The sequence below is a fragment of the Quercus lobata genome, chromosome 11 (genome assembly GCF_001633185.2).
Source record: "Quercus lobata isolate SW786 chromosome 11, ValleyOak3.0 Primary Assembly, whole genome shotgun sequence".
Lineage (NCBI taxonomy): Eukaryota > Viridiplantae > Streptophyta > Magnoliopsida > Fagales > Fagaceae > Quercus > Quercus lobata.
The window spans coordinates 6593555-6614019 of NC_044914.1; the positions used below are offsets into that span (position 1 = coordinate 6593555).

Genomic DNA, 20465 nt, shown 5'->3' on the forward strand with positions numbered 1-20465 from the left:
GAATATATTCTTGAATATATTCTTTTGCACCAATTCACATCCACTATTTCATATACACATCCACAATAGGAAATAATATGCTTACAACATTTACGCAATAAATCATAGGTGATAAGTTATTATTACCTCTAATTTGAATTCACAATTTAAATTATTTTCTTGCTCACTCATAACAACCAATAACAACCTACCACTTAAAATTTATTATGAAAATGTTGTGAATATGACCTTTGTCCACAATTGAGGTGAAAATGTTCACATGTTAACACATAAAAATAAATGTGAAATAGTGGAGTGTGAAAATCAAAACCCTAATCCTGGACTAAAACCTTGAATTAGCAATCGCAAGTGGTAGTCTAAACAAAATATAGAAGAGTTCAAATTACGCTGGGGAATTGACATTTCAGTATCCAACCTCGAAATTTTTACATTAGATATAACTTGAACATATGTACGTGGATTCCAATTAACTCAATTGGTAAAGTCTCTTATGGTTAAATAAGAGATCTGAAGTTCAATTCTCGCATACACAAAAAACCTATTGGTGTCTTGGTCTAATAATAAAAAGCTATTATTAAGAGTAGACATCATAGTTTAAAACTCGATCTCTCAAAAAAAAAAAAAAAAAAAAAACCTTGAGAAAAATGAACGAGTGGATCTTGTAGGATTCCCAAGAAATTCTTCAATTTCTTCCATCTTCCAACTTTTTAAAGAAAAAAACCATTTAATACATTTCTTTTGGATAAAAATTTATAAGTTTGCAACTATGATCAAACTTATAAATTTTTATCCAAAAGATAATGTACAATTGCCCTCTCATTGCCCTCTCATGAGAGGGCAATTTTACCCCTAGACTTCTGGCTCCACCGTTGTTGAATGTCCAAAAGTGTTGTATTTTATTGTGATTCTATAATTTTTCATATATAATTTGGCATTACAAAATTTAGCATGTAAGTGAATAAGTCCAAGAGGCCTCCGTTGCTCGTTTGGTGGCATGAGAGATCATGTCTGATCTACTTTAGGAAATGTTATTGCTTGAACAGTCCCAACAATGGCATCCTGCTAAAAAAATGAAAGCAGTTGGTCTTCATGCACTTGTTGCGCTTTGAACCACTTGCTGCACTCAAAGGAACACGAGGATAAACGACAAGTAGCATAACCTCGCTTTTCAAATCAGCAAAACCTTATTCCAAAATTCCCAATTAAATCCATGTTCAGTATATGATTAGAAGTGCATAATAAGATGAACCAATTGTTAATGCATCCAAACTCGAGTGGAAATTCTATATCTTTTTCGGTTCATATGCACAATTAGTTTAAGTAATTCTGGACCAAAAAAAAAAAAAAAATCATCAAAAATTATTAAACAAAAAAGCATAATCTAAACAAATCAAACAACTCAACGAAAATTCGAACCACCTTGTTAATGAACCTCTCGAAACCATCTATTAAATAGTAATGCATAATGGGCTGGCTTAAGGCCTAGGCCTAAGGCTTTCTTTGCCCCCAAACATTTTGAATAAGTTCTTAAGCCCCCCATTACATATGAAAAAGCCCGCCAAAATTGCATAAAAATGTCCCCAAAAAAGAAAAAGAAAAAGAAAAAAAGAATGACAATTGAATATTTTTAAAAAGAGAATAATATAGGTGGGTTTTTTATTCTTCCCCACCTCCAAGTAGACATTCAAAATATTGAGTTAATAGAAATCAAACCCAATTAAAATGTCAAAGAATTTCACTAAAAAATGATATTAGTGTGCCAAAGAAGTACGATATTTTTTTTAATAGTTTTTTGGCTCAACTTCATCTTTTATCCTATTTTGTTGTAATTTATACATTTTTTTAATAGAGTTTCTAACATGTATTTTTTTTTCTTCACTCGATACAATACATATCACACAATATGTATGAACCCTCATTGTGCCAAATAAGGTGCGTATGAGTTACTAGCTAGCTGTGGTTCGCGCCATTGATGTAGCGAGTGAAAGACATTATGGTATATAAGATTGTTTTTAAAGGAACTCTTGCAGCTGGACTGCGACTTATGAACACCACCAATCCTATATTTTTATCTTCTGGTAAGGCATGGTTCTTGAAGATCCTAGAGGCAAGTGCACAAAATACGCAAAGTGAGTGGAGCTTTGTTAGTGTCCCATCTATTATAAAGCAAGTTGAAAGGGCCCTTGCCCGTTATGCATGTAAATGTAATATTTATTCCACGCTTGAGTGGAATGGATCGATGTGGTCCACCCTTCTTAATGGAAGCGATCAATATAATAAAGATTTATACTCAAAGGATATAGTTTTATATATTATCAATAAAAATTTCTACCATTTTTTTAAAGCATTATTCATTAATTAAAAAAAAAAAAAACATTAGACACTCAAATTTTGTGCATCCCATGAGTTACAAGCTTTGTACTATAATTAAAATAAATTCTTCTTTTACGGGTCCATTTGGAATCCGCTTATTTTGCTGAAACTGAAATTTTTTTTACTGAAAGTACTATAAATAAAGATAAAAGTTAGCAAAAATAGTACAGTGGGACCCATAAATAGTATCAAAAAGTGCAATGAGACTCATGATTAGTATTAAAAGTGAGTTGAATAATAAAATAAGTTAATAAAAATAATTTTTACCAAATAGACACTACATAGTACGGTATAGTACAATATTATATAAATTTATACTATATACAAATAAAAATAGCAAATATTATACATATTTACAAAAAGTGATAAATATTGTACACTTCTTACAAATTTGTACAAAATTTGATACATTTTGTGTAAAAGGGTAAACATAAAGTTTGGTATCAAACATTTTATCTTTTCACATGCATATTCATCTTTTCCTAATTTTACTATAATCACTCAAGTTTCTTATTTCACACTCACAATATTCTTTTCAAAACAAACTATTTCTATTTTGATTCCCAAAAAAAAAAAAAAAAAAACCTATTGCTTTGCAACAACAGTGTCAGGCGCTTCTGGAGCTATGATCAGTCTATGGATTAGCGGTAAGCCGGTAACAAGGTGGTAGTAAAATAGAAGCTGCCTTCTTGGATTTAACAACAGCATTACTCTGAAGTTTTGTTGAACCACCAACGCTATCCTCCGTCTTCGGGTGCGTGCGGCGCCAGATTTTTTGTACAACAGAAGCTGCTGCCGATGGCAATTGCTCAGGGCCTAAACTAGACAACTTAGAATGCAATATTTGCTTCAAGTCCTGTGCCATTAGTGCAAAAACTTCCACTTTTGTGTGGGCTTTGAGAGTTCTTGATGAAACGGGGAGTTTGGATAGATTGTTCCTGGAGGCTGTGGATTTCTGAACCCATTCCAAAAGTTCTTCTCCAAAGTACTCACCTTCTACAAGACGCTCAGCCTGTGTGAGGACAGTTCCTTCGCCATTATTATTGCTGGCTGTATTTGTATAGGTCCATGCAATGCCATCCGTAATGAAGAATATCGCGTCGATTGGGTCTCTCTCCCGAATAATATAGCTGTGCTCGCTGTGGAACATTGGTTTCAGACTGTGACACATCGTACGCAACATTTGCTCTTCCATTCCTCGAAGCACTTCTACCTAAATAATTTAGATGAATTTATTAAGGAGTTTGAATAGGTTTGTAACAATTATTACTGATCGAATAAGAATGCTTATCAAAATTTTCATTTTTTTCTTACAGTATTCGATCTACATGTATCAAATAGGACACACGCTCGCACACTTGTCAAACACCTCTTAGATTAAATTATATATATTAATTTCAATACACGAGAGTATAGATTTAGATTACATAGGACTTCTTGAGTTTTCGTACATGATATAGGAAAATTATTGTTTTACTCTCCCTAATTTACACTAACTTCACACAATATCCTCAGTTTTTTAAATTAGATATCCAAAATTTTCAAGAATGTTTACATTTTATACATGATATAAAATTGTGTGGACACTATTAAATGTAAAATAATCAAAAGTACCTCAAAATATAACATCTTATTATTACATACAAAACTCACATGTCATTATTTCCACGAAACCTGAGAAAAACTATTGTTTTACACTAATGCCTATAATAAAGCCGTAGGACCTGGTTTTTTTTTTTTTTTTTTTTTTTTTTGTGATGATAAAACAATTATTATATTAATTTTGTTTAACTTTTTTAATGTTTGGGATGAAATTTATAATACCATTCTTTGTTATCATGTTAAGAGGGCAATTGATTACACAAATATTTTTTATAATTTGATAGTTGGAGAATGAAGATTTGATTTTTAGACATTTTTAATGATAACACAAAAAAGTATTAATTGTGCTATAGGCTCTTGATAGTTATATAACATATTTATAGAGGCAAAGAAACTCACAGTTTTTAGTCGCTTTAAGCCAATATGCTCCTTTACATTATTCTGAAGTTCCCCAGGAAGATTAGGAAGAAGGCTCTCCAAGTAAACATCTTCGTCTTCTTTAAATCTCTGATTCATGTCATCTATAATTGGCTTTCTCATTTCACTAGGGAGATGGTGTTTGGAAATCCACAATTCTATTTGTTCCTTTTGTTTTGTTCGTTTTTTTGATTTCATCTTCATGCGTACCTCTTCTGATCTTGAAGTTTCCAACTGCATATACATCTGCCAATTCTACACGTGAGCTCAATTTGCCTAATATATATAACAGAATGTATCCATTTAATTTTTTTTTTTTTATATTAAAAAAAAAAAAAAACAATTTTAGAGCATCACATTGTGCCACTAAATTATTGCCCTAAAGTTGAGAAACACCTAAGATCAACCTTCAAGTTAAGTAATACTTCTCCCTTTTCGGAATTTGAAAAACAATAGCATTAGGACTTGGTTTGTGAACGATGATAAATTATTGACTGGTTTATGAAATTCCTTGGTGAGGCTTGGAGGAACTGGAACAAAAAATCTAGTACCAAAAAAAAAAAAAAAAAAAACATTTTGCTATAACTCTCCATGTGATTATGATTAGTGAATAAAAAGTAGTAAACTTATGTAAAAATTACATGAATCTAGTCAAATTTGCCATATAAGAAAATTATGGCAAAAATTGTGAGTTTGTGATACTTGAAGAATTTAATGTGGAAAGGATCTTATGTCCGTTAATACTTTTGTACTACTTGTACCATTTTTCATTGGGTTTTCACTAAATAACCAAATAAATAAATAAATTCAAAACCCCATTTGATTGAGGCAATGTTATGTAAGTATCTATTTCCTTTACTTCCTATCTAGAAACATACACCCTCCATTTCTCTCTAAACTATTTTCAATTCATAATTGTACAACTAAAAGCGTTAAACCTTTTAAAAAGAATGTAAATAAGAGAAGAAAACACCTTGGGCATTGGGTACTAACCTGTAAATTTCCCAAAAAATAGAGAAACAGTAACAAGCCCAAGATACAAATGGAAAGTGAAAAGCAGTTTTCCCAAATATAGTTACTTGTACGAAGGTTTTGACCAAGTGAACTGCAAAACAGGCACAACAACAATATATAAGATGAGATGCTAATATGAAAAATTATAACTAAAGGCACAAAGTATGACTCGACAACGCAAACCTCAAATTTAAGAGTTGCTTAATATGAAACAGAAGAGTCTAATTTGTGTGCAAACCTCAGATTTTGCAGGCCCCACCAGAAACAGTAAAATAATTTTTGTGGAAAATCCTTGGATTCCAACACACCAGACTGAAGGGCTTCAAGAAATATTCCAAAATCAAATAGCTTTGTATTTGGTTTATTTATACGGCAAACATTATTTAGAAATGTGTGATTTCCTTCAGTGAGGTCACAGTTGAAAGAACTTTGGACACATCCAGTATGTCTTTCACAATATTTATGCCAACAAGCTGTCATTCGTTGAGTAGAGAAAAAATACCAAAAGGCTCCCAATACCTAAAACACCAGCATCTCATTAAACATCATTATATTCTGCAAATATTATAACGAAACAGCAATAACAGTGGTTTCAGTTAGTTGAAAGGTAAAGTTTTTTGTCCTAACAATAAGAGAGAAACTAAATGTATGTTTAGAACTAGTTTATTAGTTTTTATGCCATTCTAAATATATATATATTTAAAGTTAGCTTTTATGTAGAACTTTTTAAAACCTCATTTTTTTTTATAAAAAAAATCATTTTTTTTTCAAAATATAAATATATTTTAGTACACTTTCAGGAAAAAAATTTTTAAAAAAAAATTACATAAGTTATTTCCAAACATATATTAAATAAAACTTTTGCTGAATTCCTTTATAAGATTCTTTTCTTTTTCTTTTTGTTTTAAACAATAAAAACAAAAGAAAAGAAGTAATAATTAATAATCATTCTAAAAAGGAAAAAATAGATTCTCTTCTAAACTTTCATGACCAATGGAAAACTACTTTTGAAGTTAAGCCATGAGATCACATATTGTTAGATATATAAAGTGCTATTACGTATAGACTCGGGAAAAATAGCAATAAAAACAACACATGCAAAGAAATTATTTTAATTTTAGTTTTTGTGCAAATTCAATAAGTATTCCAAGTAAAACTATCCAAACACAATAATTAACAAAAACAAAACATTCAACATGCAAACTCACAATCAAGACACCAAATTGTTGTGTGAAATCCCTCAAATGAGAAGGAAAAAATCACAGGACCTACCTCAATAAAATCTTCTACTATAGAATAATTGGTTTACAACTGTCTTCTCCAAAACAAATGCTAGGCTACCAATTTTAAAAACCTGTTATGCTCAAGGTATTGATTAGTGAGAATTCTCAAGACGTTTGCACTGGAGGTTTAATCCGTGTAATTGCAAAAATTAAAACTACTACTACTACTAAAATAATAATAAAAATAATAGCATTTGACAATTATGATTTATATTGTACTGCAATATAAAATTAAGATTTGCCGAGGATTGTTCCTTCAAAGGCTAAATTTTTATCAAATGTACCATCAAAACATAGATAAAATTCTATAATTGTCAAGATTAAATTTATATAAAATCTGTATATGTAATCAAACTTACATGGCCAGCAAGGAGATACAGAAAGAAGTTCAGTGCAGCTTTAAACCATATGGTTTTTTCAATTTTCTCGTTACTTCTTATCAGTTTCTTCCAGGATAGGTAGATTGGGAGAATTCTTGGCACATATTGTAACAGAACAAAAGAGTTGAACAACTTTATTTTGTTTGAAGATTTCGTTTGTGCCATTTCTGAAAAAATCCATGAAGTTACCACCTGAAAGATTACGCTAGTGTTTAGACTTAATGGATAAATCTAATTATGCACAGGACAATGTTAATTTAAAGATAATTCTGAGTTGAAAATTGTCTAAAACTTTCCCTTTTCACTTAATAGACTATTTGAAGTTTTTTAGTATTGAAGGAAAATTATTTTCCCTGTTGAAAAATTAATTTGGCAATTCTTATAAAAGAGGTAATTTATTATTTCCTTATCTTTAGAAATTAAAAATTAAAAATTAAAAGCAATCACTATGTTCTATTAAGAATGGGAAAAAGTTCATAAGAAAAAATAGTTTAGAAAACAATTCCTCCAAGCCAATTCATGGAAATTGATAAAACCATCTATGCCTCATAATAATTAAAAAAAATTAAAATATTTAAAAAAAATTGCGGGTACTTCTAGTCACATTGGATAAATCAGCGTTGTTGTGATGAAATATGAATCAAATTGTGGTAGAAAATTATTACACGGGAGGAATTTTAATAGATAGAAGCCTAGATCAACGTCTAGACCATGGCAGAGAATATTAATTGTAAGGAGTTTTATTAATATCATAAGATGAGATACCATTAGTACCTTTGGAAGATCAAATATCAATAACTATATTATCCATCAAATTTTTGTAGTCAATAATTATATATGCATAAAAAATAAGTTTATAAATCGAATAGTAAATATTATTAAAATTGTACAAAATTTGACATTGGTGTTAAAAATATTAAAAAAAAATACAATCAAACATCTAAATTTTCAAAATATATAATCATGTTAATATTTTTTACTGAGAGTTATAGTCATTACAAGTGAATTTATGCTAATATAAAGAACATGCAATGAGTGTGAATCTGTGTGAACGCTCTTTTGTTAGCATAATTACAACATGAGGTGAAAATAATATTTCTCAATATAAACATTATAGTTAAACAGAAGTATACCTGTGGGATGGGAAGAATAACTAGAAGGTCTAATAGGAAGTATGGCCACAAATACCTCTGAGCTATTTTCCAAGAATCTGTAATTAACGCAGGTCTTCCAAGTTTCTGAAGTTTCTTGTCTATAAAACCAGTACGAAATTGTAATATGATATGCATTAGGTAAATCATATCGTTGAATGATCGCAAAAAGAGAGCTCTGGTCCTCAACTTTTTGTCTAACTCAATGCACTTTTTGTCTCCATTGATCACGGGCAGGTAAAAGAACAAGGGATCCAATAATATTGCGATCTCACACGACAATACAAATATTATATTCCACCTTTGTAAGAATTTTCCACGCGGGTCAATAATTGTCTTTGACCTCGTTCTTTTTGACGCTGAATCACCACCACCATCCTTGACCTTGTGAGGTTGCCTCTCGATATCGTAATTACTGAACAAATACATGGCAAACATAAAATTTGGTCAGTGAAAGACCAAACTCAAAATGTTCTCAAACCTTCCCATTATCGAAATAATCTTTAATCCCATTATCAAAATAATCTTTAAACTTTCAAAATGATTAAAACACACTCAAAACCTACATTATGACTTTAAGTTCCGAGAGTTTGGACATTATTTAAAATCTAAGGATTTTGGGTTTTAAATCCTTTGGTGGATTTGGCCCAAATCCAATCGTTACCTTCTTAAACTATGCAAATAGGTACCGGATTTAAACTCTCAAATCCAAATTCACAGGAAACAGATACTGTTTTACAAACACATCGATGACTCCATATTAGTAGTAACTAATTTAGAAGTAGCTAAATAGTTTAAACTTCAGGTCAAAAAATTAAAAAAAAGAAAAATGTCATTGTCAAGTGTCAATGCTTAAGTAGAGGAGAAAAAAAATATATTAAAAGTCTTATATCTCAATTAATACCTTATAATATTTTTAAATAAAATAAGTAAGGTTCAAATTCAACTATTCTATTTTAACCATCAAATTATAGCAAAAAATTTGCCACTTTCATCTTTTTGTGTTTCCAAGGAAAATGTTAAAATATTCAAATTCCCCCTCCTATTGTTGTAACCAGAGTTTTGAATTTCATGTTGTTCTGCGGCCGTTCCAGCTGGAACTTTTTGTTCCAGCGGGTGGGTAGATCAGTCATCTGAAATTTGGGGTACGTCTCACTTCAAATTCCGACCTGCACCGGCTTGAACTGCAGAACTTGTGTGCCGGCCGAAATACTAGTTCCAGGTCGAAATAAAGAGATGGCCTCATCAGCTCGACTCCTGTGTACTTGATCTTAGTTGATCATGGGAATGAGTAGGTATGGAGGTGATATGTTGCTTAGCACTTGACTTGGAGAGAGAAATTTTGCTAGATTTGGCGAGAAGGTCAAAGAGGGCTAAACTAAAGAAGGTGAGAAAGATGAGAACAGAGAGTGTGAAAGGGTTCTATGAGACGCTGATAATGAAATAATAAAAAGGAAAAAAAAAAAAAAAATCTAGAATCACAAATTATTACACAATTTTTTTTGCTCTAATTGTGATGTAGCAAATTATGAAAGGTGAAGAAAATATAGCGATCTATGTGTGAGTGATAGAACTCTTGAATAATAAGAAGACAAAAAAGATAAGGTGCGTAGAAAATAAATTACAATGAGGAGTGGGAAAAGAAAAGTGATAGTCACGAGAGTGGGAAGGGTCGATTTTTGAATAGTATTTAAGTTGAAAGGAAGTTTCTTTGAAGGTCGATGCTTCCTTATTCACAAGAGTCCCAGCCTACCAAGTTTGATTTTTTATTTTTATATTTTCACTTTACAACTAACCATTTTGTCTTCTAGAAAAATAAGACATGGCCTACGTAGTTCAAGAATGTAAGGAGTATTTACCATGTTTTTCTGCAACTAACCAAACTAGCTAATTGTGAACAGTGAAAAAATTATGATTAATTAATTTGAAACGATTCAGAGGTTCAAATTGGCGACACAAAAACTGAGCCAAAGAAACGAACCTTACACCGTTCCGAAGTTGATTCCAAAGATTATGAATAACAAGTGATACAGTGGCGACAACCTTCATAAAATCCATACTTGCATAGACCCAGAAAACTTTACTTGAAAATCAGAATTTTGATCCCTGGATAATTAAATGGAAAACAGATTAGACAAAAATACAACCAATTTTTCATTTTCTTTTTCAAGAACAAACTCCCAAGTGTGTGCGCCATAAAACAAAAGTTTTTTCCCGCAGAAGCAAAAGGAAAAGTAAGAGTTGTAAATATGTATGTATACCCATGGAGAGAAATAACATTTGTATTCATAAAAAAGTAAATGGTACCTGATAAACTCAAGTTGAACGCATTTTACAAGTGTGGCCGAAACTGGGTTTTTTATAGGATTATAAGATTGCGAAGGTGAAGGTGAACATGCAGATACTACAAAGTTAAGAGTCATAGTCAAAGTCAACCTCTGCCGTGCAAGTAAATGAGCAAAGTCCAGTCGTCAATCTTTCAAGTCTTCCTATACAACAATTTCCTAACATCTTCGGCTTTCACATGGTCCACCACAATATATTGTCCCATATATAATGTGAATGTTCATTTAAAAATTTGTTTAAAAAAAAAAAAAAAAAAGCTTCAAATATGTTGGAGTTATTTTATATCAACTCATTATTACGTGACAATTAAGAAAATCGGTCCGTGTATAGTTTTGGTCACTTTTTAAAATGAGTCGTGTGGGGCCTAATAATTTAAGGACCAAGTCCGATTGCTCCTAAAAAATCCGAAGGCCCAGTCCGAGGAGAGCTGTGGCCCAAGCTCTACAGTACAGAGCACAAAACAATTTTGGAAGGCAGCCGAGGACAGTTTGGTCCTCGGCAGATCCTGAATCCCACCGAAATAAAGGGGTAAAACTGGTATAGGGACGAATTTGTAAGGAGATCCAAAATATCTTGGGGAAGTTATCCTTACTACCCTTCCAGATAAGACCCAACACATGACAGAGCCGTACTCTGCAGCCTTATCAACCATACCCAACAAATCTGGGATTAGACTGATGGGACAAATATCAGTCTTGTAAAGATTGACCCTACACGTGGACGAAGGACAATTAACACAGACGAGTATAAAAGAAGAAAGCAAGTAAATCTAAGGGGGATCCCATCCCACCTCCGAAAAAGGAGGATCACATGGGAGAGAACATCTCAACAACACCGGACTTCACTGAAGAAAGTCCGTCTTTGGATAACCGGGGTTAGGCCTCAATGGTCCTCGGATCAACTCCGAGGAGTCCCATCCCATATGGTGCGACGTCTTAGGGCTTAAATGTTCAGGCCCAACACCTTTTTCTACCTGAATTCCTCTAAAACCAGGATCGGACATCGCCCCGCGACCAGCGGCTAGCTTTTTAAGCCCACTCTCTACAAATTATATTGTGAGGGATCTTCCGTGCGCGAGCCCAACATCCTTATTGGGCCGCCAGAGAATCGTGTCCTTACAATTGGCGCCGTCTGTGGGAAAGCTTGCGCGTTGGCGCAGGTGGCGGTGGAATCAACTCATTGGCAAGCAGAAATTTCTGGGATCTCCTCCGTCTCCGGCGACATATAGTTGTTGCTCCGACGTAAACTTCTGCTAGGGGCTACGCCTCGCAGTGCTAAGGGCGCGGGCGTCTCTAGGGGCTTCCAGCCCCAGGCCAACTGTCCCCGCCTTGGTGTAGGGGCTGGTGGTTGAAAAATAAAACAAATAAAAAGATCGTAAGTTTTGGACAGAACCAAGGCCTTGCATGGTCCTCGGACTCAAGCCTATGGGGAAACCAAGTACATTAAAAAGATCATAAGTTTTGGACAGAACCAAGGCCTTGCATGGTCCTCGGACTCAAGCCTATGGGGAAACCAAGTACATTAAAAGATCATAAGTTTTGGACAGAACCAAGGCCTTGCATGGTCCTCGGACTCAAGCCTATGGGGAAACCAAGTACAAAAAGTTATTATTATTACAAGTTTTGGACAGAACCAAGGCCTTGTATGGTCCTCGGACTCAAGCCTATGGGGAAACCAAGTACAAAAAGTTATTATTATTACAAGTTTTGGACAGAACCAAGGCCTTGTATGGTCCTCGGACTCAAGCCTATGGGGAAACCAAATACAAAAAATTATTATTATTACAAGTTTTGGACAGAACCAAGGCCTTGTATGGTCCTCGGACTCAAACCTATGGGGAAACCAAGTACAAAAATTATTATTATTATAAGTTCTGGACATAACCGAGGCCTTGTATGGTCCTCGGACCCAAGCCAAGGTGGTAAGTACTACTTTTTATTGGTCTGCCCTATTGTGCCAAGCACTCCTATTAAGATTATGGCAACATCTTTTTATTATTAAGTATTTTGGTCTTAGTCGTCATTGATTTAGATGCGGTATTATTGAGCCGAGCAGCACTTGCAAATTTATAAAAACAAAGAGACAGAACATGTAAAGTGAAATAGAAACAACTTTTATTAATATGAAAAATTATTACAATGTACAAAAAGAGGCTTCAACAAGCCTATACAAAAGAGGGGCTGCCGAAACAATACTAACATCCACAGTACAGATAAGCAAACGATCAAGCGCCTTTTTGAACTTGTCTTCAAAGTCTCTCCAATCTCTGCCTCAGTGTTGCTCATACTAAAAGAAGAACTCACTTCAAAAAAAAAAGAGAACGAAGAAGAAGGAAATAGTAAGGAAGAAATCAATGAAGAAGATGGAGGACATGAGTAAGAGAAGGAGGAGAAGAAGAGTGGGAGAAATGAAAAGACAAAGAGAGGAGCAAAAGAGGGAGAAGGACAGCACCAAGGCGGAACTGGTGCTGGGAAGATTATAAGAGGAAGACGGAGGAGGGCACCAGTGAGCAAGGAAAGGGAGAAGCAGAAGCACTTCGCCCCTGCCTCAACCCTGACTCCTAACACACTGGTGCCATGTTAGGTACGCTCGTGAGGAGCCGAGTGGTGCTGATATTGGGTGTTCTCGACTCAGTCACGCCAAGAGTTTGACATGACGAGCCCCTGCTTTGGATTTTGGCTGAAAGAGAGGCGGGACAGATCTTAAGTCTACGCCACCCTTGCCCCGATCGATCCATTTCAAGCTTTATCGGAACATGGTGTTTTGAGGAAGGGCATGGTTCCTTCATCGTTCGTTATAGTAGGCGTGTACTGATATGGCGTATAACAAACGGGCTAAGCAGGCGCTAAAGGAGGCTACGGGTTTCAGATCTCAGAGGGAAGGAGAGGAGTCTGCACAAAAGTGATGGCCTCCTGCTTGCCTTCTTATAGGAAGGGCAGAACGGAGGGTATTAAATGCATTCAAGTTTCCCAAAGGAATCTGAAGAAAAAAGAGGCGTCCGTTCCACTTCCCCACCTTATCAAATGAGCCGCCGGACATAAATGAGCCTCGTAAAGGGGATTCATTAAGGGCGCGTCTGGGACAGCCAAGCGGCAGGAGTAGATCACGAGCAAATTAAACGGAATCCCTAGAAAACTGGCTAACCTCCTGGACAGGTGGAAAACCGCTCACATAAATGCGGGGTTGAACTAAACAAACCGTATTAAGGGCACGGGTTTGCCAAAACCCTCCCTTCCAACCCGGAAGTCGGATAGAAGGGTTTTGAGGGGCTATTGTGGGGCCCAATAATTTAAGGACCAAACCCGATTGCTCCTGGAAAATCCGAAGGCCCAGTCCGAGGAGAGCTGTGGCCCAAGCTCTACAGTACAGAGCACAAAACAATTTTGGAAGGCAGCCGAGGACAGTTTGGTCCTCGGCAGATCCTGAATCCCACCGAAATAAAGGGGTAAAACTGGTATAGGGACGAATTTGTAAGGAGATCCAAAATATCTTGGGGAAGTTATCCTTACTACCCTTCTAGATAAGACCCAACACATGACAGAGCCGTACTCTGCAGCCTTATCAACCATACCCAACAATTCTGGGATTAGACTGATGGGACAAATATCAGTCTTGTAAAGATTGACCCTACACGTGGACGAAGGACAATTAACACAGACGAGTATAAAAGAAGAAAGCAAGTAAATCTAAGGGGGATCCCATCCCACCTCCGAAAAAGGAGGATCACATGGGAGAGAACATCTCAACAACACCAGACTTCACTGAAGAAAGTCCGTCTTTGGATAACCGGGGTTAGGCCTCAATGGTCCTCGGATCAACTTCGAGGAGTCCCATCCCATATGGTGCGACGTCTTAGGGCTTAAATGTTCAGGCCCAACACCTTTTTCTACCTGAATTCCTCTAAAACCAGGATCGGACATCGCCCCGCGACCAGCGGCTAGCTTTTTAAGCCCACTCTCTACAAATTCTATTGTGAGGGATTTTCCGTGCGCGAACCCAACATCCTTATTGGGCCGCCAGAGAATCGTGTCCTTACAAGTCGTATTACGTGTTTAAATAAAATAAGTAAATATATAGTCTAATAGATCGTTAGTTAATGGATTAGAAATATACTTCACACATATATTTGGATTCAAATTTTATCAATTATGAATTGTTATAAATTTTTGTTGTACCACTAAAGAATACTCTTTTCTATAATGGGGAATTATTTCCAGTCTTTTTGGATTTAATTAATCACAGAATTATAATATTATTTTTTTCAGCCACTCATACAATAAGGCAAGGATTTAAGACTGGAATTTATTTCCAATCTTTTTTGGATTTATTCACAGATTTTTTTTTTTTTTTATGTCATATTCATAGAACTATTAACAAAATACAAATGTGACAAAAACAAACTGTTTAGTTGCTTATAAACTAGTATGTAACCTCATATATATGCATGGATATAATTCAAAACAATTACAATTGCACAATTCAAATTATATATATTTTTAGAAAATGTTCAAGCTATACACGGTATTAGCTTCATATTTTTTTAAATCATATATTTTTAAAATATGTAATGGCTTCTCATTATATATATATGACTTATAATTTAATTGGATTTAAATTCTTCAATTTTAGTACTCAATAATTCACTTGCCATAAAAATTAAAAAATTAGATGAACACGTAATGCAAAATTAGACTCCAATTGGCACGGTGACATAGGCTAGTCCCTCGATGGTGCTGACATTGGCATATTTTTCAATGAACAAAGTTTAGCTACAAAATTGGTTGAAACCTAAGGCTACAATCTTACTCAATAAAATAAATATTACTACATATTTTGAAAATCTAACCGTTAGATTGTATGTTCTTTATGCTCTTAATACACATGTCAAATTTTATGTCAATCAGATATCATTTACTATATCATCTGTAAGCTTATATTTTATGCATAATTTTAAACTACAAAAACTTGCAATTTAAACAATTTATTGATGACATAGCTATTGATCTTTAATTTTCTAGAAAATTTTGCAAGCATGGAGGATATAAGAAGAAGATGTAATCCAATGGTAGATTTGCCAAAATTCACATCCAATAAAAAGATATTGAGTAAAGTTGTAGCCTTAAACTTCAACCAATTTTGTAGCTAAACTTTGTCATTTTTTAATATATATATATATATATATATATATATTAGTAAAGACATTTATTCCTTTCCAAAAATAAATTCTTTTTCATTTTATATTTAGAGATTTAGGTTTATAAGAGGTGTGCATGGATCGGGTTGAAATATATATATATATATATATACGTGTGTAGCTTAGTAATACTTTTTTTTCAAAATAAATAAATAAAAGAAAGAAAAATAAGAAAAGGAGAGGAGGTATAGGTTTCAAATCCTCTACCAAAGGATTAGAATTTATAGATTTTTATGTTTGGTTCAACATGAATTGATTTTTGAAAAATATTTTTTCACCTTTACAAATGTTTGGAGCAACGAAAAATGTTGATCAACTGAAAATTGTTTCCCGCTTAACCATAAAATAAAGGCACTTATGGCGGAAAATAATTTACGCTTTCATTTTCAATAAACCACTTCCCCCTCACCCAAAATTTATCAACCAAACAACCACGCCACCTCCCACTGTCTGTCACCCAACCACTACACTCCACTAATGTCCCTGGTCACCACCACCGGTCCTTGATCATAGTTTTTTTTTTTAATCTAAATTATTTATTTATTTATTAAATATGTGTCTGAGAGATAAGAAAATAATGGAAAATATATTTTCCATAACATTTTCAAGAATGTAACTAAACACTTGAAAATATTTTTTGTGGAACTAAACACAAAAAATCTTATGGAAAGGAAAACAAAGGGATTTTTAGATTAAACTTTAAAAAAAAAAAAAAATGTCGTGTTTTGATCTATGCACAGCCTTTAGTAAAACGACGTGATGTGATTTAGTTATTTCATGTGTGATCTTTTGAAAAGATTTTGAAAGTTCAAAAACGTGTAAGAACACCTTTGAACGTTTAGACCCCCAAATAACAACTTAATCAATTCAAGCAATATGTCAAACAACTAGTGTGCGGAAACTTAACATATGCTATCATACGAAATTGATTAAATACTATCTAAGCCATAACAAAATAAAATCCACAGCAGATAATTTAAAGGTAAAGATAGAGGAAGGAAGATGCAAACACAAAGACAACACGCGATCTGTTATCGAAGAGGAAACCGAAGTCCTCGGCGAAAAACCTCTCCGCCACCCTCCAAGCGGTAATCAATCCACTAGAAAATATAGTTGGGATACAAGGACAGCAATAGACCCTCCAAGCCTAATCTACCCAGTGCATCTAAGCCCTCCAAGCTTCTTGCTCCAACGAGGTTGCGCCGAACCTTTTTCTTTTCTAGCTTTCCGGATTCCGCTTCTAGACCGTAGCATCAACCAATGAAGATTGGTTCCTTCCTAACTGCTTCCCAGAAATCCAAACAACAGACTCACAATGATGATGATAGTGAGAACCTGGTTTGGTATAATGCCTCTCAAGGATTTGACAATGGAGAGGAAGAGAGTTGAGGAATTTGAAGAGATTCTAAGGTAGAGATTGTGGGTGAAACAATCTGGTTTTTCTTTAGGGTTTCTCTCTCAAAATTCTCTCTGGAAGCTCTCTTTCAATCATGGGTAATAGGGGTATTTATACTGGAGTGGAGAGGAATGTGAAACGTCAGGTTTTTACAAAACAGGGGTGGCTCGCGGCTTGACCTCGCGGCTTGACTAAGTCGCGAGATCCAGTCGCGAGATAACCGTATGGCCAGTTGTCCTGTTTTGTCCTGTAGTGCTCCAGCTAGCAGACTGTTTACCTTCCAGCATGCTTGGCACGTGAGGTTGCTTCTGGCAGCTTGAATCCGCGAGTCACCCGCGAGTATGCCCTTGTCTTTGCTCTCAACTTTTGGCAATTCGGTCGAGTATGCCCTTGAAGTCCGCAATAGTGGCACACATAAGTTCCTCTAGGACCTCTTTGTGGTCGAGGACGTGACTTGGCACGAGATTCAGATCTGTCTGCAAACTGATTGCGAGGATTTAACATCCGTTGGTTCACCAAATTCTTCTTCTCCTCCACCTCGAGCTTCTCACCAGTAAGGTTAGCTACAACTGGAGCTTCAGCCTTTACAAACTTCACTCCTTTACTAACATTTCCAGACGAACTACCTCCTCCGGTATATCCCAATCCGGATTTGTCTGAGAAGCTCTTTTGAGATGAGATTACATCATCTAGCTTCTTGGTGGTGACCCTCTCGACTCTAGCATTTGCTTGCACAACCTCACTCTCAAGAAATCTTACTTTTGTGTAAGCTTCGGACAACTCTCCATTCAGAGTGTCTATCTCACATTTGGCCTCCTTATATCGGATTAGGAGACTTTTGTAGTCCTCCTCAGCCTTCTTCATTTTTCTCACAGCAGCCTTGGCCACCCTTGTGTATTCCCCGGACTTCTCCAAGAGTGAGTTATACTTCTCCTGAAGATTCGCTGTACTTCCATCTTCTTCAGCATCCGATTCTTCAATAAGTCCTAGTGATTCATCATCACTATGTTCTCCAAGGTCTCGCATAAGCAGGTTCAGCTCATCTGAAGACTCAACATGAGCTATAGTCATAAAAGCCGAATAGTTCCCCTCTCCATCACAGCTCTCTTCAGACTCTGAGTCAGACGAATCCGAGTCACTCAAGGTCGTGGCATACACTTTACCTTTCGATTTCAAATAATTCGGACATTCCTTCTTGAAGTGTCCATGCCCATTACATTCGAAACAAGTGACACCTTGTGTAGGTTGGGATTCTTTTCCATCTTTCCTTTTGAATTCCCTTTTCTCCCTTCCAGAACTTTGGAATTTTCTTTTATCATCAAATTTGCCATTATTTTTGAATTTCAAAAACTTTTTGAAATTTTTGACAAGATATGCAACATCTTTGTCAATCACATCTTCTCCCGATGAGTCTTGATCTTCTACCTTCTCATTAATGGTCTTTAGAGCAAGAGATTTACTCTTCCGTTGATTGGGCAGTGACATCTCATAAGTCTGCAGAGAACCAACCAGCTCTTGCACTTTGATGTCATCGAGGTCCTTGCTCTCTTCAATTGCTGTCACTTTAGCTCGGAAGCTTTTCGGCAATGATCGAAGGATCTTCCTTACAATCTTCGAGTCCTCCGTTTTCTCCCCCAAGTTGAACTTGCTGACAACCACTTCATTTAACTTCCCATAAAAAGAGTCAAAAGACTCATCCTCACTCATTTTGAGCTCCTCAAACCGAGTGGTCAGCATTTGTAACTTGGTGTCTTTCACTTTCTTCGTGCCTTCATAGGTAGTTTCCAAAATCTCCCATGCTTCCTTGGCCACGGTAATATGAGAAATCCTGTGAAATTCATCTGGAGACACACCACAGAAAATAGCATTGAGTGTTTTACTGTTAGCATTAGATGCAGCAAGTGCTGCCTTATCCCATGTGGATTTGGGTGCCTCTGGTTTGGTCCAACCAATCTCAACAGCATCCCAAACGGATTCATCAATAGAACACAGAAAAACTCTCATTCGAACCTTCCAAAAAGCACCAAGTATGCAACAATGGAGATTGGAAATGGGAGCACGGAGTGTTTGGGAGGGAGAAGATGAACAGTCACAAATATTCGAGGGAAAAAACTGAAACAAGTTTTAAAACTGCTCCTATTTCTGCCAAACACGCGAATTTCGCGACTGGATTAAATAACATAATTGATGGAGAAAGGAATAACATAATGGGCGAGGATAATTAATTGGGGTGTTAAGGAGGGAACCCAAAAATGTTGTGGAGGTATTAAATAACTAAGAATAATTGAAAAAAAAAATGTTTTGGATCCTAAAAAATTAAGAATAGCTTTAAATATTTTTGCATACTCACCATACTGCATATGTATAACTTACCAAGAGACATCATCCGAGTCAAGGCGACTTTTATTTTTTATGTTTTGGGAGTGCAATATCCGAGTCAAGGAAGCAAAAGCAGTTTTTTATTTTGAAATAACCGTTATAATGACTACTTGCATTGGTGCTTACTTGGGCCAATAGTCTGTTTGAATGTAGTGATATTGGAGATGGTTTGTAAATGTCTAGCTATTCAACCATTATTAATTAAGCACCTTACATTGTTGAAACTTGAAAGGTGTAATGTACGTTTTTGTCCATTAATGAATTTAAGTTTAAGGTTGCTAGACCTAATATAGGTGATGACTCCATTTACACATTTTGCCATGGTCTACCCTAGGTCAAGGCATACTTCCCAAAAGAAAGACCTGTTGCGGGCGCTTGCGCCCACAAAGATCATGAAGGACAAGCAAAGAGGAGAGGGAAATTAAGTGTGAGGCCTGAGGACATTACACGTGTCCTTGGCAGTGGTCCAAACTCGTACTAATCAATGAGAGGTGTCCTACAACATCTGATCATCAGGAGTTGAATTCTCTCTCATGGTAGTGCTAGGTGTCCATGCTAGACTACATACTTCTCTTCCTCCAATGGCATTCACACTATTGGCACGAGCCAAAGTCCATGTGGAGGGCCAAGATGTAGCCAAGTCGATATGCTCATTTACACCAACTTGCGTACTGTATAGACGCTAAAGGTTTTTTTGTTTTGTTTGTGTTTTGTCTTTGATGCGTGTGTTTGCTACTAGGTAAGGACAAAATTATTTTATTTAAAATTTTTTAAAGGGCCGAGTTATTTGTTTTTGGTAAAATTTTTTAGTTTTGCTATTGGTATTTTTTGTTGTTGCGCTAATTTTTTTCGGACTCATATATTTTGTTTTAGATTTTAGATTTATAAATTTTTTATGACCTTTAAAAGGAGAAAAATGTTAAAGATACA

The 20465-nt window shown here is 35.2% G+C and overlaps 1 protein-coding gene across 1 annotated transcript; it reads right to left on the minus strand.

Annotated features, from left to right (window-relative positions):
- Window positions 1–2939: 2939 nt before the first annotated feature.
- LOC115969134 (cyclic nucleotide-gated ion channel 1-like) lies at window positions 2940–10546 on the minus strand. The gene is made up of 8 exons (XM_031088703.1): window positions 10528–10546; window positions 10202–10326; window positions 8203–8635; window positions 7049–7261; window positions 5645–5925; window positions 5386–5497; window positions 4375–4638; window positions 2940–3586 (listed from the first exon to the last, which is right to left on the minus strand). Exons 2-8 carry the CDS (start codon window positions 10276–10278, stop codon window positions 3008–3010), a joined length of 1959 nt encoding a protein of 652 aa, XP_030944563.1. The 5' UTR covers window positions 10279–10326; window positions 10528–10546; the 3' UTR covers window positions 2940–3007.
- Between the last annotated feature and the right edge of the window lie 9919 nt (window positions 10547–20465).

Excerpts from the sequence above, each read along its gene's own strand:
- LOC115969134 (XM_031088703.1), bottom strand. The coding sequence starts at position 10,278 with ATGGATTTTATGAAGGTTGTCGCCACTGTATCACTTGTTATTCATAAT. Across the intron at positions 5,498-5,644 it reads TGGGGCCTGCAAAATCTGAG|TTCACTTGGTCAAAACCTTC; the intron begins GTTTGCACACAA and ends CCTGTTTTGCAG. Across the intron at positions 4,639-5,385 it reads ATTTTTTGGGAAATTTACAG|ATGTATATGCAGTTGGAAAC; the intron begins GTTAGTACCCAA and ends TAGAATTGGCAG.